Source organism: Patagioenas fasciata, chromosome 5, assembly GCF_037038585.1.
Source record: "Patagioenas fasciata isolate bPatFas1 chromosome 5, bPatFas1.hap1, whole genome shotgun sequence".
In the NCBI taxonomy this organism is placed as follows: Eukaryota; Metazoa; Chordata; class Aves; order Columbiformes; family Columbidae; genus Patagioenas; species Patagioenas fasciata.
The window spans coordinates 56,064,544-56,092,230 of record NC_092524.1 but is presented as its reverse complement, the minus strand read 5'-3'; the positions used below and the strand labels follow the sequence as shown (position 1 = coordinate 56,092,230).

The window sequence follows — 27,687 nt, the reverse complement described above, 5'->3', positions numbered from 1 at the left end:
AGATGTACATTGCACTTTATTTCTTCAGGTTTTTTGTTACCTGTACATGCAAATACTGTACAATGTATGACCAGGCTAGAAAGTGGGCGAGAGTGTAAATTATCCAGTCTGTGAGCTGCCATTGTGCATTCTGTGCTCGGCAGAGGCTGGTGCAGGGGTTTGTGTGCTTTCAGAGTCTTCTCTGAAAGGCTGGTCAGCACCTCTCGGAAATGGGCTCTGAAAAGAAAGCTGACCCAAAGCTTTAAAAGTGGCTAAAATTCTGTGGTGTCAGCTCACTTTATTTTGGTATAAGGGGAAGCGAAAGTACCTGCAACCGTTGCACTTCTGACAAGTCATTCCTGAGTAACAGGATGCAGGGTAGGGAAAAAAATGCCAGCAAATCTCATTTCTTAAAGTACTTTATTTTCTGTTGTACATGCTTAGTGCATAGCAAAATAATGTGTCTATATATTTACATGATTTAAATTAATATCATATTACTATAATAACATATTTATATTTTACTTCTCAGTACCAAATACTCGAAAATCTCTTCCATTTCTTCAATAATCTCTGTATAGATTTCCTTCTATTTAATGGTTTTGTGAACAGCATGCTTCTGAACAAGGCACTGTTGGTAACACTGTAGATAACAGGAAGCCTTTCAGTGTTTCATCACAGGTACCTTGGACTATTTAAAGAATGAACAATAGAAATATTTATGACGTAAGATTATACTGGATTATTAAAGAAAATCTATGGAAGTTGTCTATAAATCACCTATGGTGACCTAAATCCCATAGTCGTATAGCACATCCACACACTTCTAGAGCATTTTTGGGTTTAATACAAATTTCCCATCTTAAATAGAACTTTATTGCTCCATTCAAGCTCTGATGAATGAAGAACATTCAGTCACAGTCTGAGTTTACTTATGTCGACAAACTCCATCTCCCTTGGTGATTTTAAGGCTGTAACCTTAAGTGCTTTGAAAAGAACAAAGGCTCTGTTAGTTTCAGAAGATTTTAGATCACCTCCGACTCAGTTTTTGATCGACATTCCTAGCAGTAAAAGTGCATGCTGAGTTTGTCTTCTGCATAAACTCAATTTATATCACAAACCCAGTCCAATTGGGGAAAAGCTATCTAGTACAAAAATCACTCAGATTAACTCTACGAATAAAATGTAGGTATTATTAGAGTCTGAAAAAGTTATTTTTTAATACTCTGAACTTTCAAGACTCCTATTAGCTTCAGTTAGATTTCTAAGGCAGTTAGGTAATAGTCTCCTTCACATTCTCAGTTTCTTCTACTTGTGAGATTATAGGAGTTATGCTGAGCTTTTATGTTTTAATTAAACAATATTACAAATATTAATTACCTTTTGTGAATATTAAAAACTAAGTCTCTGAGTTGAAGTGTAGTTACGAGTCCAAATAATATCCACTCACTCAAATGGTGTAAGTGAACACTTTTACCCTGATGGAGAAGGGGTAAAGAATCTCCTGCTATGAAGAACACTCAGCTAACTTCGAGCAGCTGGCTGCAGTCTTCCTTCTGCTACTGCTTTGCCTTTTTTGAGCTACTTTCCATGCACCCAAGCTGATGTAACTAGTAGGGTCAGAGCAGTTGCAAAAAGGCACAGCTTGTCAATCACATAATCAAAATAGTTTTGGATGACTAAACAGAGAAAGTAAAATACCAGAAGATGGCCACACCTTAAAATCCATTTGAATAATAGTCCTACAGAATTCATTTGCCAGAACTCAGATACAAGTGTTTCCTACCAAAAATCTAGTTTAGCAAACTGTATGGGTACCATGAGCAGTTGCACAGTCCTGACAACAGCTTCTATACTGAGGCTCTGTTCAGAGATACACGTATGTACACCTTAGAAATGCAAACATTTCAAATGATACATGCATCAAAAATTATTCAGCCATGAAAATGTAAGTATGCTACTAAGTAGGATTCAATCATGAAAATGTCTAATAACATTAGAAGCAGGTCTCTGTATGGAGTTTCCATGAAGATCAAACAGTTGTTTTCCCACAAAGTATGAACACTACCACATTTTTATTATGTGAACCAGCAGCAGATGGATATTAGCAGCGACTGATGTGTTAGAAGGATTTTTTCCTGTAATAAACAAATAGTGCTATCGTGGTAATGGGAAAATAGACTTTTTCCTTGAATATTCACTTGAAATTGAAGTTCTTATAGTGTCCAGAGAGTTTTCCATCTGCACTGACTGCGATTTTCTGCACCTCTTTGGGAACAAGTCCTTGTAGAATTCCACAGCCTTCTTCTGGAAGTGCTTCCCAACAATTACATACAGGACTGGGTTCAGGCAGCTGTTGCTAAAGGCACAGTAAGTAGCTATCTCAGTTACTACATCATTGATTTCTTCCAGGCATTTGAAAGTGGGTGCGAGGTAACAGATTGTGTCGATGAATGTGCTTATCTGGAATGGAAGCCAACAAACAATGAACAGTAAGAGCACAGCAAGGACCAGCAAGGTGGCTTTCCTCTCTGTCTGGACTAGCTTCAGTTTTTGTAGTTCACTGGTTCGTAAGGCTTTGACGATTTGCACAGTGCAATAGGTAATTACACAGAGTGGGATCACAAAGCCCACAATATTTAGCAAGCAGTTGCTTGCAGGCTCCCAGTAGCTGACTGGGTAAACAAGAGCGCAGGCTGTGATGTTGTATTCTTCGTAATACTTTAAATTTCGGAACACCATCGTGGGTGAACATATGAGCAATGCACATGTCCAGACTATAAAACTATTCCATTTGGCACAAACAGTTCGTCGCATCCGTCCAAGAGACATGGTTTTCACCAAGGCCAGATAGCGGTCAATGCTCACTAGTGTCAGGAAATAAATACTAGAATAAAAGTTCACATTACTCATTATGTTGACAGCTTTGCAGAGGAACAGGCCAAAAGGCCAATTAAAACTATTAGAAATATTAATGGCCCAGAAAGGTAAAGCACAGACTAACATCAGGTCAGCAAGGGCCATGTTTGCCAGGTAAATTTCAGCCACTGAGCAGCGACTCTTGTGGAAACACAGGACGGTGAGTACAAAAGAATTTTCTATTGCTCCCAGAATAAATATAAACCAGAGGAATCCAGGCTGAAAATCTTCTAGCCATTTCCATATATTTGGATTGATACACACATATGGATTCAGCTGATGCACTCCTGAATTACTGTGGAAATTTGCCGGACTGACAGTGAGGTTTTGGGTGGCCATGAAGTTGTAAAGTTGTGTAACATTCTCGGTTGTGTTGGAAACCATTTCTGTGCAGAGAAAAAGAAAAAGGTGACATGAGATTGCTATATCTAGCTCATTGATACAAAAAACACAATAAGAAAAGCTGCCCTGCTTTTCCTACTGCCCTAAAAAGCAAGACTTTGAACAGGCTTACAATTCTCTGAGTTGCTTTCTCATAGACATTGTGCAAGCTTGCAGAAGGTTTCATGGACTGAAGTACTGTGGACTGCATGGACCAATTTTAAGTGAGCGAAACAAAGTGGATAAAGCAACAGCAGACATTGTGACCAACAGGTTAACTGAAGAGAACCTTGGCTATCCTTTATTCACTAGAACCCAATGGCAGCAAGCCTTTTTTAATTCTTCGTGGAGATTGATGCTTACTTTATTTTCTTATCTTTGCATAACAATAGTTATAATCTCCTACAGGACAGATGTACCTTATGAGTCTAGTGTTGCTTGTTGTTAACCTGCTAGTGCTGTGGCATGTACAGAAATTCAGTGCTGTTTCCTCCACACACAACACCATACTTTTTACCACATGTTATGACTGTCACAGCAGACATTTAGTTTGCAGCTCTCGTTTGCACTGAGAAAGCTACAGGAGCAAAGATCAGTGCTTGCAAGCAGTGAGGCTTTCTCATCTTCTCATGGGAATCGCCTCTGTGTTTCTGTGTTAAAATTTCTTCTGCAAACAAGTCACAGAAGACATAAATGGTTGAAGTTTTGTAAGGGACCTTGGTTTTTATAGGTCACAGTGGGGCAATTGGCAGTTTGGCAAAGATGGTGGCCATCATGTAAGCCAGGATCTGCCTGCAGTCAGTCTGCAGTGAGCCAGTTTGGGTGCAAGAACGTGGTCTAAAAACCAGGTCCTGTACTGTAAATATTCTATGAGTCAGAACAGCTTGGGGCCTTACAGGGAGGTATTTACAGGCATAAATGTCAGATATACATTTAAATGTTACTAAGACCAATCAGAATTTGAGTGTTCAGCATTGACTCAGTACTGTGAAAATGTTAACTGTGATTTTTATTGTTCTGATCTGAGATAACGAATGCCGAGATATTATTCAAATACAACGCTGGTGTCTCAGATCTATATATAGTTGTCTAGATTGGGTGATCTTTTTCTAGGTTTTTAAAATACCACTGTTTATATTATGGTTTGATTGGAAGCTTTTCAGATGTATTTTTAATTAAGATATTTGTCTGATTCAGCTGGTAACTTGGCAGTAAAAAGGGACATATTTGTAGCTCTTGAAAGGATGGCGTTCTCATTCATAGTCTGGTTACTGGATTTATTGGTTGATAAGTATTAGTGCTTGATATGCATATAAGCATTTGGATGTTGGATGCAGAATTACTGAAAAATGGTGATCATATTTGATGTACTTAGTTTTAATTAAGCACTGTAGTGCTTGAAAACGAAAAGAGAATATGAAGACCACATTTTACTAAGTACAATAAAGGCTCTAACAAAGAACACTCTCTCTATACTATAAAATTTATAACAAGGATGTCAGGCAGGACAGGTCAACTGGATAAAATAGGCAAGTGGGACTGAGAACCCTGAAAGACAAGACACCTTAAAACCAAAACATCAGCAATGCACATTTCAAATCCTTGACAATATTTGCATAAACTGTTCTCCAAGTTCATCCTCCCCATACCTCAACTTTTCAAGCCCGTATCTAGATGCAGGAACATCTCTTTATCCTCTATTCCACCTCTTCATTGACCTTGGCATTGTTACAACCACCTCAGTCTTGAGATAACTGTATGCTTTTGATTTCTGAATGTTTTCAACCAGTATCTGAAAAATATGTTGGTGGAGTCTCTGTCTACAGCATTACATTTTGTAGACACCCATCCAGTGATGTATGCATTTGGTGATACTGGTTATCTGTAGCTTTTAGGTCTAGTAGATATGAATCTATTAATTCTACACTGAAAGCAAATGCCAACTGCAGTGCATCGTATGCAACATTGCCAACATTCTGATATATGTCCTATTTTCATCTTCCAGGTGTAAGCAACTACTGTAAGTGCTTTGGTTAGAAATCTTATTTTTGTTCAAGCACTTCCAGGCTTAGCAGAGCACCTGCACCAATAGTGTATTTTTCTGCCACATTATTCGTGCATATTTCAGCACAATGGAATATAGGGCAATACCACAAGCCTCACTGATACCCAGATATGCTTGATTTATTGCTTCTGCTTTATCCATCAAGGCAGATTGGATTAGTTTGACACAATTTCATTTTTGAAAAGTTTATATTGGCAGTTTCTTATCACTTGGTTATTCTTTATTATCTTCCATACGTGGATATACTGATTATTAAATGTTTTGCTGTCATGTTTTTCAGGTATTTCAGTGAGAATGACAGGTCTATAAATCCCTGCTATCTGTGCCTTTGTGAATTGTGTTTTGCCCTCTCTGGGCTTCTGAATTATCCCCATTCTCCTTGGTTCCACAGACATAAAAACTGATAGTAAAGATTTCTTCTCTCCTGCCGGGGTGGGTTATATATGATCCTACCACTTTACATAACTCTATATATTCTTTAATGTGTTATCTCCCAATTCACAGAAATCCAGTTGTTCAAATCAATAATCTCAAATACTAGATCACAATCTTCATTTCTGAGAGGACTAACATAGAGTTTCCATTGAACTTTTCATCATTCTCTGAGTTATTGGTTTCCTTTTAATAACAGGACTTATCTTCCCTCCATTATCACTTTACTTTTGATATATTTATAGAAACATTTTATGTTACCTCCTATGTCCACTGTTAACTGCAACTCATTTTTGCCCTGATGTTTTTTAATATCTTAGATGTTCTGAGTTCTTCAATAATACCTCACATAGCCATACTTTTGTCTAATTAGCCTCCTGATAGAAAAGCATGACATCAAGGTGCTGGTATTCATGAACACTTAAATATCTCAAAGCTCAACTTTTGTGGCTGTGAGAGATGCCACTAACAAATTGCAAACAGCAGTTTCAAGTCTCCCTTTCTGTGTATGCTGGCACTTTATGCTGTAAAAACACATAGCAAGTGAAATACTAATGGATGAGTAACAAAAGGTCATCTGAGAACAGAGAAGTTCTGTTGGGCGATAACAATTAGCAGAAACTGTTTCTTCTGCCAGTAGTGGGCTGTGAACCAGCAGAAAAAAGAATGGAAGTGCTTGGAGATTGGATGTATGTATATGTTTAATAAGATGTTCATTAGAAATTCAGAGAGTTGTCATAAACACTATGTTGGCGATTTCTATGTCTTTCCATCACTATATGACTAATAGAAAAACAATAAACAGGAATTAATCTACAGCAAATAGCAGCTCAAAAACTGCCTACTGATTTATGATATTTTTCCTATAATTAATTTCTTTTAGATTTTTGTTTTTAGAAGGGAAAGCACTAAAATACTTTAAAATACATAAATTATATCACATCACTGTGGTCTAAGAACAATGTGCAGCGGCTTGTTAGGAAGTGAGCAAGTCCATGACATGGGGCTCCTGGTAACTTGCCTCCTTGGTCCTTACTCAAGCCCCTCCATAAAGGATTGGTAGAAAGGTGGGAGTGAATAAAATAAAATGTGCTAATGACCAATTTGCAAATGCTATTACTTTGATGTCCTTAGTATTATTCTCTATAGCACAGGAAACTCATTTAAAGTGTGTGCTTACTGCAACTTATGATTGTCACAGCCACAATTCAGAAAAGGGAGTGATTTTCCATTTCTTATCACAGTTCAGTAAAAATAAATGTGACCCCTTCACACACTCTTTACAAACACTTTCTGTGCAATGCAAGACTGGCCTAATGTCTCCACTGGGATGCTCAAAAAGATTTTATCTGACAGTATTGATTGAAACACTGCCCAGCTGAAGCAACCTATCATTACTGATTATAACGGACTCCTGTGGGGGCTGAATTTGTATCTGTTAGAGTTCACCTCCTACTGTTAATTACCTCCTCCTTGATAGTCACTAAAAACATTGCCAGTCTTTGTCTCATGTTGTTTCAGAAACTTTTTCCTAATAGCATTGGGCAAAAATGGCAAGGTTTAGATAGCCGGGGCTGCAGGTTGTCCTGTGTGAGAGGCAGTCATGACCTGCCCAGTGCTGGTGGCAGCCAGACCTGTATCTCTTGTAGACAGTGCCCTGGCCAAGGGAGGAGGCCTTTGGGGTCAGCTGGTGCAGGGATATGTTGAGCAATGGCTGGATCCTGATGATGCTGCAAATGAAGAACCCTTGCAGAGGGACTGGGAACAAGAGGTTAATCAACACTAATTGCTGAGCTGTTGAATTGTCATCACAAACAAATGGAGGGGGACCCAAAAAGGTGGTGGTCATCAGTGTCATGGCCTGAAAACTCCGAGGGTTGGGCACAGTCACTAACACATCTTGGTATTGCCTGGTAACCAGATGGGATCTCTTGCTGGTCCAGAACTGACCTGTGTGTACAGTAATTAGTATATACTGAGATTGTCCTAATATTAGCCTTGTTAATTTAGTTCTCAGGGACAAGAGGTGAAGCTTATAACAGATAAATGTTCAGGCTGTTATGATATTGACCTCTATAATGTGATTTGCTGGAGCAAATGGTGGAATATTAAAAGTGTAGGTGCACAGACATGATTTTAAACTGTATAGTCAAATCTGGAAGGACAAGGGACAGAGCAGGCCCACGGCCTCCCTAGTCTTCTACTCCAAATGAGGGATTTCTGTGATATAAGATCATTTATGATGTAGCTTGCCTAGAAAGCAGCTTGGTTTTCCATTTATTTCAGAGATTTCTTACAAGGGATAGGGCTTGTAAAGAACAGGTATGACACCCAGTCTGTAACATCCTTAACAGTATTTTATAATTACCTGGTTTGTTTAAATGCCACCAGTGGCCAATAGTATTTTCAGATCCTTACAGCAGGCTTACCATACATACATATGGCTTCATATACAGGTGGATGTCAATGGCACAGAGGAGTGGAAAAGCTGGGAGGACAAACACGGTTTTGAGTGAGAGGCTGCAAACTGAGAGGGCATTCGCTCCTTTCTGATGTGGTGCATTTTTAGAAGACAGGTCAGGTACAGAAGGAAATAGAAAAAGACTCAAGGCCTGCCACAGCCTCTCCTCTAAATTTCTGTTCCTGTGCAAAGCCAAGCCTGCTTTGATGCTGTGTATTTTTGTGTCAGTGAACATCTCTGAGCACAGCTTGTGCAGTCAAGTGTCCCCCAGTGGTGTCTGTAAGTCTGGCAGCTTAGCTTCTTCATGTCAGCTTAAAAGCTACAGTAAATGCAACAGAGGAGCTGCCAGAGCTGTAAGAAGAAAAAAGATATCTGCTTGACAGATCCACTGTGACTGAAATGAAAAATAGCAGGAGTTTAAAAGCTACCACAGGTAAGGGTGGTCCTCTGCAGTGGGGTGCATGGAAGGAAGCCTGTGTCCTGCTGGCTCTGTGTAAGTAACAGCTTCTGCTTTCCCAGGAGCTCGGAGTGTAAAGCTATTTGACTCAAGAAGTTAAGAGGCTGCAGAACTTCCCCTAAACTGCCCCATTGTGACATATATTTGATGACCAAGAAGAGGTAAGTTTAATTTTAACAGCTTCAGAGGATTTGGTTCCAGGATGAAATCTATTTGTGGGGAAAGGGAGGTTTTTTTGCTTAATAAGATGTTATAACAAAACAGCATCAATGTATATTTTCTCTTTTAGCTCCACATCTAAAAGTCTAATAGGCTTGAAACACATAATGATGGGATAGCATAAGGAGAGCCATTGGTCAGCAATAACCCAAAAGTGTTCTGGAAGATTAGGTCACCTTCTGTGGTAGACTCTTACTTTTGGAATTTAATGTCAAGAAAAACACAGGCAAGACACCTTCCTTATAAATCCTTATAAATCCTTATAAATCTTCTCCAGGAGGCTTATTTTTGAAGCTTCTATTTCAGCCTGCTCTTCTTTCAATCTGAAAAAAACACATCTTTGTCATCTATCCCCAGGCTCAGTGCACTGAGTCTCTTGTTTCCATCCAGTCCAAGTGCAGTGGGACTGCTTGTCCGCTTCTCTTTGGCCTTACAAGGGATTTGATTGGTATATTTGGTAACTGAATATCAAAAGGTGGCTGTTGTGGCATCTCTGAAACATGCTCTGAAAGTTACTCAGAATGTTCTTTCAATTCTGTTTCACTGAAGACGCATTAATTATGTTGGAGAAATAGAGGAAGCGTCTGAAATTTTCCTAACATGTTCTGCTTTTACTGACCCCATCACTTTAATTTTTAATTTCCAGTGTTTGTATAATGAACCTCTAATGGGCTTTAGCACATTTGAGGTTGCAGACGGTGGATGTTTTTTGAGGCAATGTTAGCTTGAATATACCCTGTTCTTCATTCAACCTTCACTGTTCCTTTGCACCCTGCGGTTACCCTCACAGTTACACTCTTCAGACTCATGAGGCTTCGTATTGAACCAGGCTGAGGAACTTGACAGACACAAAAATAACATTGCAAAAGAAAAAGTCATTTTTAAAGCAAATCAGGTCCCTAATTTGTCAGAAAATTAAGAAAGAAAAAATATACAGAGGACCTGCCTCTCAAAAGTGGAATTTTTAGAGACCTTTTGACATCTAAACTTGAAGTACACCATGGAAGGACAGCCATTGCTCTGCAGATGTCATTAAGGGCATTTATTTCAATTATGTTAGGAAAAATGGAAAAAAAAAATCTGTTAAAGTAACAATAACAATGAGTCAAAGGTGAGAAGAGCCTATTAACTTCCCGCTCATGTGGGAGATGAAGCCTCTAAATTCCAGTACTGCCTATTCCAATCAACTAATGAAAGGCATGGAAAGTGCACAAGACCAATCAAGTGCAATGAAGCACTTTGTATAACATTATTTTTTCCAAGTGGAGCATGCTCTCTAGTGTTATACTTTCCCTAAAAAATCCCAAACTTTTAATGCCCAAATAACCTGGGATGTTATTTTTCAATGCTGTTTATATATCCCATTAAATAACTATGGTGATTCTGACAAAAGGTGTTACCTATGTGTGAAATAGTTATAACTGAAACAGAGAAGAACAGAACAGCTGAACTGCTGTGAGAGCTGGTAGGAGGAAGAAAATATTAACTGGATCAGAGAGAAGAAGTGAACACAAGATAATATTTTATCAATATTTTAGAAACTTTTCTACTAACAAAGCACTCCGAAAATATGGAAATGCTTGCTTTTGCTGTTGTTCTGAAAGAGGAGTTTTAGTACAATTCTTCTATTTTATCTGAAAAAAAAGAAATAATGATTTTTAATATTAAAGGAAATTCCAGTATCAAACTAAAAAGATCTTCAAGTTTCTCCATTCATTAAATAATTTGATTTCAACCTTGCCAACCTCAGAAGTTTTAAAGACCCATCCAGACACAGAGTAGCATGGTCTGACTTCACAGCTGACCTAGCTTGAGCAACAGGCTGGTCTAGAGACCTTCTGACATCCCTTCCAACCTGGTTTATCCTAAATTCCTTGATTTGTACTTCTTGTGCTAATAACCGAAACTTCCAGTTGGATTAAGGCCAACAAACAAAAACTGAATTTCAGCAGAAAGTGTCCTAGCTCACTGAGTTTCCTTAGGAAGCCAAGGAAGTACTGTGGGAACTGGCTCATCCACATCATACAAAGAACTGGAGAAAAGTTGTTTTGTATCATCTTGAGTTTCCAGCAGGAAGCAGAAGGCAGCCCAAGTGCCAGGAGAGCAGAGCCTACGCAGCCAGGAGCTGGGAGGCCAACACCAGCTATGAAAACATGCCGAGTTGGTCTTCTGCCTCTAGGCTGCTGTATGACATGGCTGTTTGAGCCACATTTCAACTGTTTCATTTATCCTTCTAGTATTCATGTTGCCTCACCTATCTCTTTAGGTGACTAGAAAAGAAAGAAAAGCCCAGAGAGGGAGTGACACCTGGAAGACTTAAGCAGAGACGTTAAGTCAGCAAACAGGAGGGAGACACAGGAAACAGAAATCTACATTAATTGGCAACTTGGTCTGGCATAGCAATGGGGATTTTTGCCTCTGTTTTGAAGATACATCCTTGTAGACTGAATTCAGTGTGTATAGAGGAGATTAAAAAAATATTCTGTGATTTTGAGGGAGAGCAGTATTCACATGTTTGGGAGGCAATACGGGTAACTGAATACAGGTGTTTTGGAAAGTGCGGAGTGCCTGGGATGTCTGCATGGTGATGATATATGATATAGGACTCCTGAGAGATATGGCCTTCTGGAAACAAGCAAGATGCCCTGGAGTTTCTGAAGCACCTCAGAGCACTGCTGGGGCTCCTTTGACCTTTAATGTTAGCACTAAGATTAGAGAGTGGGGACATAACTCCACGGTGAAACTAGCAAATCTTTGGGCTTAATAGAGCATTATAGGGACTATAAAATAGAGCATTACAGGTGTAAAATGAAATTCAGAATTACAGCAAAGAAGGATAAGGAAAAGAGTCTCCTGGGAAATAGTCTATTAAAACAGTTCAGGTTTTAAGAGCTCAAAAAAAGAAATTTCTGATTTCTTCCAGAAAAATTGGTTTAAATATAAATAGCTGATTTTTGAGTATTTGAAAATAGAACAAAGGAGTCATGGGTTCACATTTGAAATGAACAAGAATCTGATGTAGTGCTCAATGTATGGGACCTTGTCTTAGTGCTGTTTTTAAAGAAAATTCCTGCTTCTCGTCTTTTGGGAGAATAGGAATGCTGTATAACGCTCTATGCTACCTTGAGAACAGCTAAAGCAGATGAGCTAGATGCAAAGGCTTTAGTTTTTACTGTTTTGTGTTTCTTCTGACAAAAGGTATTATTTATGAGTAAAATAACAGGGGGAAGAACAAACAAAACAGAACAAAGAACCAACCTGCCTCCATATACTAATTTTTGCTGACTTTCTGACCTCTTAAAAATCTGCATCTTCGTAATACCTTCCTCAGTCCTGAGAACTCTGTATTCCTCAAAGCCGATTAAAAGCCTATCCATATTTTAGCTTTTCATACCTATCTCAAAGGTGATACAAACTAGAAGTGTTCAGCAAGAAATTACTTTTTAAATTAACCACTTTTCTTGTAGAAATATTTCCTCTTCCTTCTCTGAAAGTGGAGGAGAGAAAATACACATTTAGTCAGAAGTGTAATTCCTTACAGCCCTGATCATTTATCATTCCTATTGTAGGATTTATAAATGCCATATATTATTGTATTATTCATTAACAGTAATTTTACTAAGACTAATTTACAAATGTGAATCGATTCAATCTCTCAGAAATCTTTTTTTTTCTGTTGGAATTTATCAGAAGAGCTGTTAAGAGGCCACATGACTTACTCACAGTCAGTGGTGAGCACAAGGGCGAGATGGAGAACTTGGGTGCACTTACTGGGCACTTCTTAAAACGAAGTGCCGTAAAGATTTAGTTGCAGTTTCATTGTGTGCGTTAGCTCACTTAACTGTTCCTTGGAGCTGTGTAACTCCTCTTGTATGAAAACATTTCATAGATACTGGATTTCAGAAAACATCCCAGGAAAGCACTGCCATTGGTGACATGCTGGATGAGAACATTCTTCTTACAGAGAAAAGCTGCATCAAAGCTTCATGAAATTGAAAAGGAAAGGGTATAAGCAAATAAATAATAGAAAATAGCAAATCCTTGAATACCATTCTAGGTCTTTTTTTGAGGCATTGATGCAGTTTGGACAAAGGAATGAAATATGAGGGTAAATCTGTCAGCTGTTTTTTTCACAATAAACCTTCTGCTAATATTTGAAAGAGTTTGGCAACAAAAGTAAATGAGGTCCGCAAGTGTGGGGCCATCAAGAACTGAAAATCTGGTACATATACAACCTGTACATAGTGACGTGCTCACAGCTACAATTCCCTAAGTTAAATTTAGACCTGAATAACCGTTTTAATGTTTTGTTTTCATGGAGATTTCTATTATGTTAATGCTATGCAGCTTTTCCGTTCCCTTTTGTACATGGTGGATTAGTAAACGAAGCAGAACTTCCTGTACTTATTCAGCAACTTTTTCCATTGTAGTTCATGAGCAGAAAAAGAACATGAATTCAAAAACTATCAAACTATTCTGAAAACAGAGATGACCACTGTCTTTCTTCCCCTCCCAAAACACACTTCCATTTCTGCTGTTCAAACACCTTTGAGAAAGTTTAATTTGTTCTGATTTACTGAGTTATTTTTCTCTCCACCCCCAGCTTTCTCAACATGGTATGTCTACGAAGAAATGAAGTATATGATGCTCTTAAATCTAGCTGTTAATCAAGCATAAACCAATTTGTTCCTCTCTTTGTAGCCATTTGGTATACCAGAGATTTATGTCCAAGTCTCCATTCTGTTTAACTTGGAACAAAATCTGGAACTCAGGCGATCCACATGCCTTTATACTAAGAGTCCACAAGCTTATTGAACAATGTTGATAGAGACCATCTCTCTTTATGAAACTATTTAAAATGTGTATAAATACTTAAGTAATTGTTGAAGCAGGCACATTAATCTGATTCTTCCGTCTTTGAAGAATATCATTAATAGAGAGGTTCATAATGTCAATTTCACAAGTCCTTCTTTCCTTTGTGAATATTGAATTACTTGCTGCCATTCTCAAGTCTCTTTAATCTTTTTTTCATTCTCCAGGAGCTTAATCTTCATGGACTCCCCACTCCTGTTCTCTTAGACTTTATGCATCTCTTCTCCAGAACTTGGTGTCAGGAGTCCTGAGTAGCTTTGTGTCTCCCTGAAGCAAGATGATAAATTTCTGGTTCTCTTACAGCAAGGCACTTTTACACAATGCACTCAGGTCACAGATGAATCCATACTTTTTCTGTGTATATTGTAGTGTGTTTGCTCAAAATGTTTTGACAGCTGAGAAGGAAAATATTCAAACAGGAGAAAACTGACTGCAAACTCACTCTGCAAAGCTGCAGCATGTTTTGTTGTGTTCTTTTTGGCATTCCCCATGTGAGAACAGGTAAAATTAACCGTGAATGCTCCTTGTCCAAAGTTCAGCCAACAACTAGCATTCAGGCTAGAGTCAGAGTTAGGTCTGAGAGAAATCTAGGAGCTGCAGTAGGAGTGGGACTGCAGAAGGGAAGAACAGTCACCCAAATGACTTCTTCCTTGAGAAAGGTTTCATGGGAACCATGCCCAGATTCAGGTCTGGTCTAGGAGACTCACAGACTATGTCTGCTCTTTCAGAGGCAGGGTGAGCCCTATCATGCCTATATATGTGTTTATCACACATCTGACACTGTGTCTTATCAGTGTTCTCTGTTTTCCCGTGTGTATGACCAGCTTAGTTTTGCACACTGATATCCTGGGCTTTGTTAACAGCATTTGCTTTCAGAAGTCTCTGAACATATCATTGAGCTTTGGGTCCATCTACTGCTATGTCTGACTTCTGTTATTTTGGGGTTTGTTTACTTGATCTTCATATTTGGCCCAAAACAATGTTTTGATTTAATTCTTGATAAGCAGAGGGGTAAAGGGTCAAAATTTGCAAATGACATCAAGCTTTTCCCTTCTTTTTCTCAAGTTCTTTGAAGCCTTTGAGGGCAAGCACTAGCTTACAGCAATAACATAAGCAGGAATGCTGCTACTTCACTAAGCAGGCATTTTAAATAATCATCCCCAAATGCACTGGTCTAAGATTCCCACTCAGCCCAGTTTTCAGGCTAAATATCTTTGTTTCTCAAAGGCACAGACAGCTGGGATGCTGAGGAAAATGCAGAGATGAAGATGTAGGTCAGGGGCCCTTGCAAATTTGAAAGTCACACGGGTGGATGGGAAGGGAAAGGTGCCTGATGGAGGCAGTGCTGTTTGGGGCCCTGATTCTTGCTAAGTAAAAATAAGAAAATAAGGACAATAGTATGTAGTATTTGTAGTATGGGTGAAATAAACCCAAAGCTTGGTCTTATTTGCTTAGACTCACAAAACTCACTAGCTGAAAGGCCTCCTGCCAACAAGGGCAATGATCCGATAAAGTTTTGCTCACATTTTTCATTTTTGCAGAGTTTGCACTCAACATTGGATCTGTTGCTGAGAAGATGATTGTCTATTAATGAAACTTATTCCTCTTCCTAGGTGGCTCACTGCCTAACTTGATAGTATCTCCCCTGTTGCACCATTTTGCAAATAGTGATGAATGGGAGCAAACCTAACCACCCGTTTGTACAGGGAGAGAAGCAGCAAAAGCGCTGCTTGGAGTGGGAGTACACTGGTTTGGCACCAGGAGCCACACAGGGTTCCCTGTCAGGTGGCAGTAACTGCTGGGAAACCCTGAGCCTTGTCCCAGAGTTGAAATCTTGCATATCCCGTAACCCTCCTGCACTCATGGTGTCTGTCTACAAAGCTGAGTGATCACAGCTCGCACAACTTAACTGAGGTATGAGGACAAATGAGAGACTATAAACTTCCTGGGTTTTATGACATGAATGTAAATTCATCAGTTTGGAACAGAGTCAAAGGAGGTTGTTTCCCCTCCCCTGAGCACTGCAGGCACCACAGGAATTCTCTGTTGTAGACAAGGGATTGCTCTACCCCATCGCCACCACAAAATTCGAAGAGCTTAACGCACAAATGTTGTGAGACCAATTTAATATCCGTTGCAGGAGTCTGATGTCATGTGATATGACAGGTGTGATCATATCAAACAGTTCAACATACCTATCAAGTGAGAGACCATATCTTGAGTCCAGTGAATAGCTAAGGTAACCTGTATCCAGTGATAAAGAAATAAAATGCTAGTGATTTTATCAAGAGTAGTTTGTGCAGCTAGATTATAATTCTTTGTTAAAGTCAGAATTTCCTGCTTTAGAAAACAATCTTTCCTGAAACCCAGATAGTTCAAAACTACTGCAAGTACCTTCCTGAAAACAGCTAAGCTGGAAGATAATAGGTGAATTTTCAACTGGCTGATAACAGTTTTTGGGAGGTGAGCTGGAGCAACTGTTCCTAGGATAGGTTCTCAGAACTTGTTTTTGGATTCAACTAATATAAGTAGTTACAGGGCTGATCTCGGTAGGAAATACAGGACAGCACTGATAAAGTGTGCAAGTGACATAAATTTCACAGAATCACAGAATGTAAGGGATTGGAAGGGACCTCGAAAGATCATGCAGTCCAATCCCCCTGCCGGAGTAGGAACACCCAGATGAGGTTACACAGGAAGGTGTACAGGCATGAATGTCTTGAATGTCTCCAGAGTAGGAGACTCCATAACCTCCCTGGGCAGCCTGTTCCAGTGTTCTGTCACTCTCACTGAGTAGAAGTTTCTTCTCAAATTTAAGTGGAACTTCTTGTATTCCAGTTTGTACCCATTATCTCTTGTCCTACCATTGGTTGTCACCGAGAAGAGCCTGGCTCCATCCTCGTGACACTCACCCTTTATATATTTGTAAACATTAATGAGGTCACCCCTCAGTCTCCTCTTCTCCAAGCTAAAGAGCCCCAGCTCCCTCAGCCTTTCCTCATAAGGGAGATGCTCCACTCCATCATCTTTGTTGCCCTGCGCTGGACTCTCTCCAGCAGTTCCCTGTCCTTCTTGAACTGAGGGGCCCAGAACTGGACACAATATTCCAGATGTGTTCCCACGAGGGCAGAGTAGAATTTCTTGATATCTTCATTACAGAGAACAATGGGAATATCCTACAGAAAGCACTGGACAGTATTAATAGAGCAACAGAGGTGGAATAATAAGACAAAAAAGCTTTAAGTCCTGAAGCACTTCTGTTCCCCAAGAAGATGTAGTAACTGGTACTCCTTTATTTGTGTTGCTGTAGTGGAGGCACAGAAGAGCTCCTCAGCAGGGCACAGACCTCCGCTTACAGGTCTCTCACTGATATGTATCTGGATGTCCTCTAAGGCTTTGCTGTTCGCTGCATTGCTCCTATGAGACCTCTTCAGCTCAGTTTAGCCACCTTTTTCTCCTAGCAACTGAAATATTGCTCTTTTCCCTGGGTAGCAGCTCTAAGTTCTCATGACTTGACAAAATATGAAGGTCTAATGGCCAAATATTATTTGCCAACATCGCTCGCTTTGTGCATTAAATACTTAATGGAGAGATTTGCCTTTCAGATGAACTGGCTCTGTGTCCTGAAAGCACTTTTCTTCTAGCACCTTGAGAACATTGTAGCAGTCATTTGGAAAAAAGGCGGAGATTCGCCGTCTGTGGTGCCGCCAAACACTATGATGTTTAAATGTGTCAAGGGTATTTACAATAATGTAGCATTTCCTGCACATTTTCACCACTGGCTTTCACAAGTATGGCCTTTGAGAAAAGCTAAACTGTCTCCCATAGCAAAGATTGGAAGCTCATGGTATATGTGGCTGACTGGTTGCTGTCCCAAGGTCTAATAGCTATTTCTTTGACAGCTGCTGCTTTCCTCATTTCTTATCATACAGGTGACTGATTATTTTACTCTGCAGTTGATTAAGTCTCTGTCTCATTTTGCAAAAACATAAAAGATGTTCTAAACTGTCACATTATGTCTGCAAAACACATTTGTAACTACAAATCATCCCCACTAGCAGCTGGAAATGTTGCAATCGCTACTACATTTTCCATTGCTGAGCCACATGCTGATGGCGCTGTGCAAGCCCATGAGTCCTTAGTGCAGAGGGCACCAGAGGCCAAATCTGTCCTTTCTATAAATTAGTAAAAATGCCTTGTATTCTCTTAATGTCTTCCACTAAAGGGATATACGGATGGCTTCACTGAGTAATGGTGCAGTTTTCAAACAGTACGTTAGGTTCTGACTACAGAATAGGCTGTGAAGTATGATTAACTATATAATGTTCATGTGAAATTACAGCTTTAATTTCAAGAAGGTAGAACTCAGAGGAGATTATATTTATCCAGGTTGTTCCAAGTTAACACCTCTACTTCATGAGCTTCTCAGCTTCTCAGTTTAATTTAGAAACTCTGACAACAGCTGTAAACATACCCCAAAATCTATATTAAACTATAAACTCAGATTTCAACCTCCTGAAAAGCTTTTCTCATGGACCATTCCAGTGAATGATCCCCAACATCACTGATTCACAGAATCGACTGGGTTGGAAAAGACCTCAGAGATCATCAAGTCCAACCCTTGGTCCAACTCCAGTCCATTTACAAGATCATGGCACTAAGTGCCATGTCCAATCTCAGTTTAAAAGCCTCCAGGGACAGTGAGTCCATCACCTCCCTGGGCAGGCCATTCCAATGCCTGACCACTCTCTCTGTAAAGAATTTCTTTCTAATATCCAGCCTAAATTTCCCCTGGCAGAGTTTAAGCCCATGCCCACTTGTCCTATTGCTAACTGCCTGTAATGGAAGGCAATACAGGCATGATGTGATACTCATTGTCTGAGTGGCAGGTTGTCTTTACTAAGAGAATAGGTGATTTGTTTTGTTACAATTTCATACTCTCTTATAAGAACTCCTAAAAGCAGAGTGCAGCAGTGCAAGCAGTGGTGAGTTCCCTTCTTGAGAAGTCTAGTCTGGAATGCGCTTCACTTCTTAAATGATAAACTTCAGAAAACCATTTTACTTGCCCTTCCTAGGTCATACGTATCCTGCTACGCTGTTGCTTGAGCAGCTGGAACAGTCATTTTATGTTATTTTCATGTATCTGCTCCTGACCTAACCAGTGCATGAAGCATTTGCAATTGGAAAGAACTCGGTTTTCAGATGTCCCGGTTAAAAATCACCGTAGTCTGTATATCACAGAGGAAATTCAACACCAGATGTACATGTTGGCAGTGGTGTGTGTGAGTAACTATAGTGAAATTTAGACTGTCTTGCAATTACCTTGATAGTCACAGCAGATAAAAATTGAATATACATCCAAATATAGTCTGGTTTTCCACTGAAAACACAGGGAAACTCAAATGACAACAATTCTTAAGTGAGAATAGACCATGTTTCTACTGAAAGAACCAAGTATTCAAATACACACTAATAGGGATTTGGTGATTAACTAAACTATACAAACATGTATGTGGTTTTCAACCTTGAGAGGTCTGGAAGGTTCAGGACACTTCTCTAGCTGAGAAGTGGTGTGATTTACAGACCCAATTTACAACAGTCATTGTTTGGATTACAATTTTATTTTTGCCTTTTCTTGCCTTGCCAGTGTTCTGAAATTAAACTGAGTATTAATTTATTGTCATCCTTCTGTTAGCAACAGGAGATGTCAGAGCCTTGCTGGAATCTGGTGCAGACAATTTGTTTTTCACTCTGTATGCATGGGTTTTGAGCACTGGTATTCACCAAGAAAATATGTCTATCATCTGTTCTTTCCAGAATGTCAGAGCTGACAAAAAAAAAAAAAAAAAGGTAAAAATTTAGTTAGAGAGACAGATTTCCTTAGTATATGCCTCAGCTCCTTCAATTTAGTGTACCCAAAGCTAATAAAACCCAAAGATCCTTCAAAGATTGAGCAGTCACATGGTATTGGGTTGTCACAGGGTGGCTCTGCATCCTGACATAAGATCACAGACCTTTTCCTGTCTGCAAAGCGGTAACAGTAAACGGAACACACTTTCTGGTACCTCACACTCATATATCACTACAGATATATAGGAGATATTTTACAAAATATTGGAGGAGAGGAATTTTCTTTCCTTATTAAAATGACTATTGAAGCAGAAAGGTTCTGGATAAATTGATTTTAAAACGAAGATTTTTCACAAAATATGGGGAATTTAATGGAAAATATTATAAAGATGTGATTTCTGATCTTGAACAAAGCAGAAGACATACTGACTGCTCACAGCTTAGCAGGAGACCCAGATTCACTCTTGCTCTGTCTGGACAACGGAACAGTTTATTATCTTTACAAAGTGTGGCAGCCCCCAAAAAAGAGAGAATGAAAGAGCCCAACTCACTTCAGCTTACCCCCCAGGAACTTGCTTCAGAAGGAGGATACTTCATTCAGGATTCCTAATCTGTGTTACCCATTCCCAGGCAGATTTGTCCTGTGTTTGTGCATGTGTTCTGTGTTTTGGTTTCTTGTTTTTCTTAAAAATGTCAAGATTCTTTAATTCTAGATAGGAATTTCACTTCATCCTTCTGCCCTTCTGAATTTTTCTGTGGAACATAAATTTTGTCTTCTGACTGGCTTTGCTAATTTTGAAAAACATTCTGATTAGGTCGATCATGTTACCTTTGAACTTGTGTACCACTACTTCTGCAACCACTGTAGAGCATAAAGCACTGTGTAGAATTGCACACGACAGTTTTCTGCAGTGGGCAGCAAAGGCTCGTGGCAGGATGTCAGGGAGGAACAAGTGAAGAAGAAATGAGTGGATGTGAGTTCTGGAAGAGAACATAACACTGCTAAGGAAAACAGACAGAGCAGAAATGCTGCTTCTGGGAAGGATGGAAGCATGGAAGGAAGGAAAGAAGGGGAAAATAGGGGTTTAATTTCCCAAGAGGGAAAATGGTTCCAAATCAAATAATCAATAGGGATTCCTTCCCGATTCAGGTAAATACAAAAGTTCTGAGAGTTTTATCTGGGATTTTCATTTAAAATGTTATAAAGCCTAGGTGGTTGACACAGTTTGGATCCTTATTTTACTTATCTTCAGAATAGTCCAAAATTCAAAATGTTTTGATTCTTGTATTTAAAGTCAAATTTTTATTTGATTTTTTTTTTCCTAAGTTATTTGACCAGAGTTGATTTATCCTGAATCAAACCTTATAAATATGTTCCATTTAACCACTTTTTAAAAACAGAGACAAGTGTGCAGCGGAAATTACTTATACAGTAAACCTGTCTATAGTGATACATGATCCAAAGTAGAGAAGGATTAAATTCCAGATGTGTCATACGGTACAATTATGAGCTGTAAACGTGATTCAAATGCCAATTTGTAGACTATGTCTGTTGTGGAAGAAAACCAATTATTGTCTTCTTACATTCCCAAAAAAGATTAAACATTCTAAAACATTACAGGAAACACCTACACAAAACTGACTCCACTTTCTTTCTTTTACTTCCTTCTACTTCTGGGAAATGTCCCTTTTGCTGAGCCAGCTGGCTGGAATTTTTTGGCTATAAGGTGCCTCCTTTAATGAAAAAAAAAAATTCTCAGAGTAATGATGTAAGCAGAAGGTGAGAGCATACAGCTGCCTTATGCAACATGCCTGTGCATGCTGTTTTTTTAAAAAATATGAATGTTATAAATCAAAACTTCTGTGAACAATATCCCAGCCATTCATGAATTACATTCATATCTGATTCATTATGACTGGTTTAACCAGGTTGGAATAGTATCACTGTGAAAATGAACTTACAACTCAGAGAGAGGCGGGGGAAAAGAGTGGAGCCATTATCTTAATTTTTAAACCGGTGTCCTTGTTCTTGTAAACAACTAGTTCATCTTCTTCATTATTTGACTTTGCTACTTGCTGTAAATCTCTACACAGAATGAAGGCTTGTGAGAAGATAACTGGTTTTGCTAGTTTAATTGCCCAGTAGAGATATCCCAAGATTCTCATGACTTGGAAACTTTGTCATTAACTAGAAGAAAAAAAAATATACTTGCCCAACCAAAGAAGAAGAAACAAACACATGCAACAGTCTTGATGCTAATAGATGGACACATTAGAAAAGTCTGATGAAAATATTTGTTAATTCTTTTGTACCAAGTGAAAAACTGGGAAGAAGGAAGAAAGTGGTTGACAGTCCTTGTGAGATTGTCCCTAGTAATGGGTAGGACAAGGCTGTATGGATAACATGATCATGCAGAGAAACATGTATTTTGCTTCTGTGACAAGATGCCAATAAATCTCTATTTGTGTTTGTCTATCTAGGTATATATATGTGTGTCTGTCTATGTGTGCATAGAGAGGAGAAAGAATTTCCCCAAGGCAAACATTTTCTGGTCACTTTTAGTGCCACAAACCATCTGCCTGATATTTTCCTGCTTACCCTGGGACAAAGTGGTTGATTTGTGTTTTCAGTGCTCAGCACTGGAAGGACCGAGCACAGCAAACCTGTCTGGGTGATGCCAAGGAGCACAGTTATCTGTGAGCTGGCTTTGCATACATAAAGTGAGATCCTGTATAAGGAGCATGTGGGAGGGCTCTCCAGGGTACAAACAGTGTCTGGAGAGTTTGATTCAGATGACTCAGTCTAAAGAAATGAAGAAATAAGAAATCCATCTTTGAGCTCAGATATAGCAGACTGAGACGAGACTGTTATAATAAATTGATGGCACTAGACTGGTTGCAAGATTCATTGACTGAAGTTCAGCATTGAGCTCAAGCTGTACAGTTACAAGGGCTAAAATTTGACTTGGAGCATATTTTGTGTCCCACAGCAAAGTTCACCTGTTGTGATAGTTATAGGAACACCCACTGCATAGATTTCTTTCTTTTCTCTTGATTTCACAGCTAGGAAAACAAGCCTTCTCCAGAACTTGCTCTCTGGTAAAAGAAGCCAGAAAAAGGATGTGCCTATCCCATCATGTTTGGTAAGCGGGTTACTGGTGAGAAAAATCACTCATCTCTGTGAACGGAACTGTAAGACTTCATCTACTATAAACTGGTTTTACTCTGCTGATGTGGCTGACACTGTGAGCATTCAATCCAACTGAGGATCAAGGCTGCGTGACTAATTGTATCACTTTTGATGTCCCTTCATCCGGCTGTTTGCTTGGTGTGCTGTTCTCTCTGGTCTAGCAGGTAGGAGGACCCAGAGCACAGCTCTGCAGGTATTGCCATACTGTCTGTGTTATACTGATGACTGGAGTCTTTGGTGATAATCCATGTGCAAAAGCTGTGCAAGCACAGAGACAGGCTTTGCCTCAAGGAGTTTCTAGTCTAAGCAGAAGTCAAGTATAATAACAGAGAGTGTAGAACATAGCTGCTTATGGGGGAAGACTGCTGGAGAAGGAGACGAGAGATGCATGCAGACCTGGGTTAAAAACTAGTGACATGTACTGCAATATTCCTGTGTTCCCACTTACTTCTTTAAGGATCAGGTCCCACCTTTGAATTATGAAAGCTTCACGGTTGCTTTTTGTAAAAATTCTCAGGGGACATGATGAAACACTTCCAGTTTACTGGCCTGTCCACTATCTGCAGGCATTTTACCCTTCACATCAGAAAACTGGCTTGGGTTATTGCTTTGTTCCATGTGTGGAGGCAGAGAGATCACATCACCCTTCTAGAGGGGAACCTGCTGCACTTCTTTTGTACCCCACAACACTTCAGAGCAGCATCCTTTCAGTCTGTCAGACAGCTGATAGAAAATCTTATAGCCATGGCAAAGGCTATGGCAGAGCACCTCCAGAGACACAGGGGTGCAGGTCCCGAAGAGCATGTCCACAGCTTGCTCCCTCCTGCCAAAGTAGGAATGCTGCAGGAAGAAAACCAGCTATGGCCAGTTCTGCCTTTGGGCATGCATGTATAAATCCTGTTAATGTCAAAAAGACCTGGACTTCTAGCCGTATTTCACTCTTTTTTTTTTGTGCAGTTTACCTGTAATCTCAGATAACGTGAATAGAAGAAACAGATTGCTGTATTTTGACAGCTCCATTCCCTGCAAATTAGCCATAGTCTGAGGTCTGGCTTTGTTTACAGCACTATCACCACACTGGCATAACTCAGTGCACAAAGCTTAGCACTACTGTATCTCTAAACCTGAATAATCAGATTTGTTTGCAGGGATCACAAAAACCAGCCCAACCTTGCTGAATCGAGTTGAAGAGTTAGTATGTAGGGGAAGTAAACACAGCTCAGCAGCAAAAGTAAGTTGAAACCACCACTTCAGGGAACATCAAGAGTCCTGAAGCATTTTGTTGAAGTTTGATCTAGCAACCTTGCCACAATGTCTGAATGCTTTGGATTTACTTGTCATCGGGTTGCAAATAGTGTGCTTTCAGCATGCAGATGTGCTCCTTGTGATTTTCTGGTCTGTATCCCGTTTGCGCCTGTTCTCCAATATTTAATTCCTTAGTGGGGTGTTGGACCATGACCAGGGTCGCTCAGCCCCAGTGCGTTAGTGTTTCTTCTAGGTAAATGATCTGTCACCACTGTGGTGATCACTAGCAGATGCAACTTTGTCTGCAGAGTCCAAAGTTAAAGTGTTGCTGTAGTGCTCTTGGGCTGTCACATTACAGGGATGCTCTCTCCTCCCTCCATCCCTGGTTCCTGCCAAGAAGGGCACCCAGTTGAGGGGAGAAGCTGGTTCAGCCATCATAACCATTGAGTTTGTGAGTCAGCACCCAAAGAGTGTCCTGCAGGTGCACTTCTTTAGTAAATGCCCATTTGCCCAAGGTTATTCTGGTTATACAGGGCTAGCTAAGGAAAGCTTTTGTTTCCACTTTGAAGCACCATGTTTGTGTACAGCTGTGTATCAGCCAGGCAGAGGCATAACTTTTCAGCTCAATGTGCGGAAAAGTTGAAGTGTGTTTAATGCAAGAAGGAAGTAAGATGAACCTTTCGGTAAGGTAAGAGAAACTCAGATGCACAGAGCACTGAAAGTTCTAAAAAAACATGACACAACAGAAGAAGGCTGGCTTATGTGCAAGTTTTAAAGAAAAGTGGAGGTTTTAGCTAAATGGCATTTAGCCTCAGGGTTTGGTTGTTTTTTTGTTTTTTTTTTCAATTTTATATTGATTAGCATTGCTAATGAGTTCAGGTGTACTTTTGCTGTTGACTTGGTTACTGGGACTGAATTTGTTTTGAAAGCAAAACTCTAATCTCTAACGAGTTTTACTGGACTTGCAATCTGATTTTTTTTCCTACCATGATTTTGAAAACAGTGGGATTTGGGTTTCTAAGAGCTTTTTACCCCTTCTTCCCATGGAAAACAAACTATCAAACTCTGACTGTTCTTCAGCTGGGAGTTTGAGAGTCCTCATAATGAATGTACTAAAATTCTCCCAAATTGCTCTTGTTTTCTGAGAAAAGACTTTCAGAAAGCTCTAACTCAGTAGGAAAGGCAGGGTTTTTTTCGTATTGTCAGTACAAAACGTTCAGGTAACTCTGAGTAACTCAGTTAATCTTGTTCTAGCATGCATGAGGCCCAGTGGAAAACTTCACAAAGATTTTCTGGAGGTGTCTACGCTCTGGCTGTTCCAAAGTCTTTATTAACTTGGATACATTCATCTCATCTCTTTGTGTTTTTACTATGCACACTGAAAAGAAGACAAATATATTTGAAAACCTACGCATGATCTTGAAGTGCAAAGATGCTTCTCATCACTTTTTTCTTGATGATTACAAATTCTTAGAGAACAGCAGGCAAGATAAAAATCATATGACTAATATTACTCAATATCCTGATTCTTAGATTCTAGAGAGTCTGCTGTAAAAATAGTTGGCTTTTTTTTGTTTCTTTTTCCTAGCCATCTTCTAGCTTCTTTAAGAAAATATGTACAGATGTTCTAGATAAAACCATGTTCTTATCTTAGGAAATGACATCTGTAAAATTACATACAATGTATTAAAACAAGAATTCGAATGACAAACTATTTGAACACTTTTATTTTTATAGCTATTTTGTTATTCTTACACTAAGACAGCTGTTTAGGATGCTGAATAAGGGAAAATGAATAGCTAAAGAATAGCATATGTTTCAAGCCTTTGTCTTTTTGTTATATGTTCATAATTACAATCCTATCTTTAAGCTTTTATTTGTTTTTATCAGTATCTTATAAATCATGCTCCTACTGCATTTTTTTTTATTTGGATAGAGATGTTACAAAGAAGCTGATAATGTTGCTTAAAGGTGATCCAAAACTTTTCTTCTTCCTAACATAAGAAAAAGCTTTAAAGACTTTGTGCAGATGAGACAGGTTAACAGTGTAATTTATACACACATGCACACTTTAGGCCTTACGAATTTTACAATGAACATAGTAAGCAGAGAGAAAACCTTCAGTAGTACAGGAAAGAATTGCATCTGTTTTCTCTGTACTGTTTTGTAGGTAATTTCTCAGTTGAAGACAAAGTTAACTGCTTGCTTTTTCTGTGTGTGTGTGTGCGTGTGTATGTGAGAGAGAGAGAGAGATATGAAAATATGTGTACCCATCCTGTGATTAGAGATACAAAACATCTTGTGGACAGAAGAAATCCTTACCGTCCAGTAGCCCATACACTGGATATTATCTGTGGCAGGTGAAAAGCCCTATGTGGTGTACTTGGAAATAAAACATCTTTCTGTAAATGCTACAGCTCTGCAAAACCTGACAAGTTACAAAACCACATTAACAATAACTAGTTTTCTCCTCTGTGTTCCTGGAACACTTTTAACATAAATTCTTTTGTCACTGAACCAGAAACATATTAAGAATTCAATAAATGGTTTTCAGGAAGCAACAAACCATACCGAATTTAAACTATTAGAACTTTTCATAGTAAAGGGAAGAACACATACCTTGACTGCAAATTCACCACTGAGCAGGTACAAATGAACGAAGTGCAACACGTCTCCGGGAACAGCCAAGCTCCTTCTGTTGCATGAACAAGTCTAACTTCTGGTTTTCTGCCCCTCCCTGAACAGAACAGACTCATCCCTCTGTTGATGACATCATATTCCTGGATTTTCTCCCACACTATATTTGAAAAGCAACATTTATCTACTGTATCCAGTATGAGACACTGATGTTTGAATATAGGTTGTAAGCAACAAAAATCCAGCTAAAATGTTGATATGCCACAGTCTGTGTATAAAACAATCACGTGTTTGCACAACAGCTTCCAGAATTATGCGTGAACACACCCACACATACACACACAAACCTGATCCAGACTTTGGGGGAGGGTGAGTGCATTTTTTTTACTGGTGTTAGACATTATCAAGATTTAAACTAATCAGTTTTTTGGAGGACTTGAATCTTTAAAACGGAAAAGATCAAATATCTCATTTACAATCTTTCTTACTTATCTTTCATGAGTAGAAATTCACTGTTTATGACTCTGGAAGACTCCTGCTACTCAGTCTGCTGAGGAGTAAAACAGAATCCAAATACCGCTCAAAGATTTAAATTGGAGCAAAGTTTCTTTAAGCTTATGGATGAGATCTCTATATGAAACAGAATGGTACCCTAAGAGCAGAGCAGAGCCTTTTTCCTAATACATCGGCTTTCATTCTGCATTTAAGATAATTCACAGAGAACTAATTTTACACTGTTTCTAAGAGGCATAGATGTTTTTAGTCTAATATTTACACAATTAAACTGAAATCTGAAATGCCAGCCATAGCTGCAGAATTCCACACAAAGGATACATCTTCATTTAAATAAGAAGTTGGCAGAGAAAAGAAAAGGCCACTCAGTTTCCCACAAAATACTAATTCTGATAGTAAAAGATCCAAGAAAACACTTAGAACTATTTTTATTATATGTGGTCTATATTGACATCAATAGTAGCTAC

The 27,687-nt window shown here is 39.1% G+C and overlaps 1 protein-coding gene across 1 annotated transcript; it reads right to left on the bottom strand.

The window, feature by feature from the left end:
• Positions 1 to 413: 413 nt before the first annotated feature.
• BDKRB2 (bradykinin receptor B2) lies at positions 414 to 26,962 on the bottom strand. Its single transcript, XM_065839506.2, has 2 exons — positions 26,690 to 26,962; positions 414 to 3,284 (listed from the first exon to the last, which is right to left on the bottom strand). The coding sequence occupies exon 2, from the start codon at positions 3,280 to 3,282 to the stop codon at positions 2,137 to 2,139; it is 1,146 nt and encodes a 381-aa protein (XP_065695578.1). The 5' UTR covers positions 3,283 to 3,284; positions 26,690 to 26,962; the 3' UTR covers positions 414 to 2,136.
• Positions 26,963 to 27,687: the final 725 nt, after the last annotated feature.

What these genes read in the sequence shown, in the direction of transcription:
- BDKRB2 (XM_065839506.2), bottom strand. Translation starts at nt 3,282, where the DNA reads ATGGTTTCCAACACAACCGAGAATGTTACACAACTTTACAACTTCATG.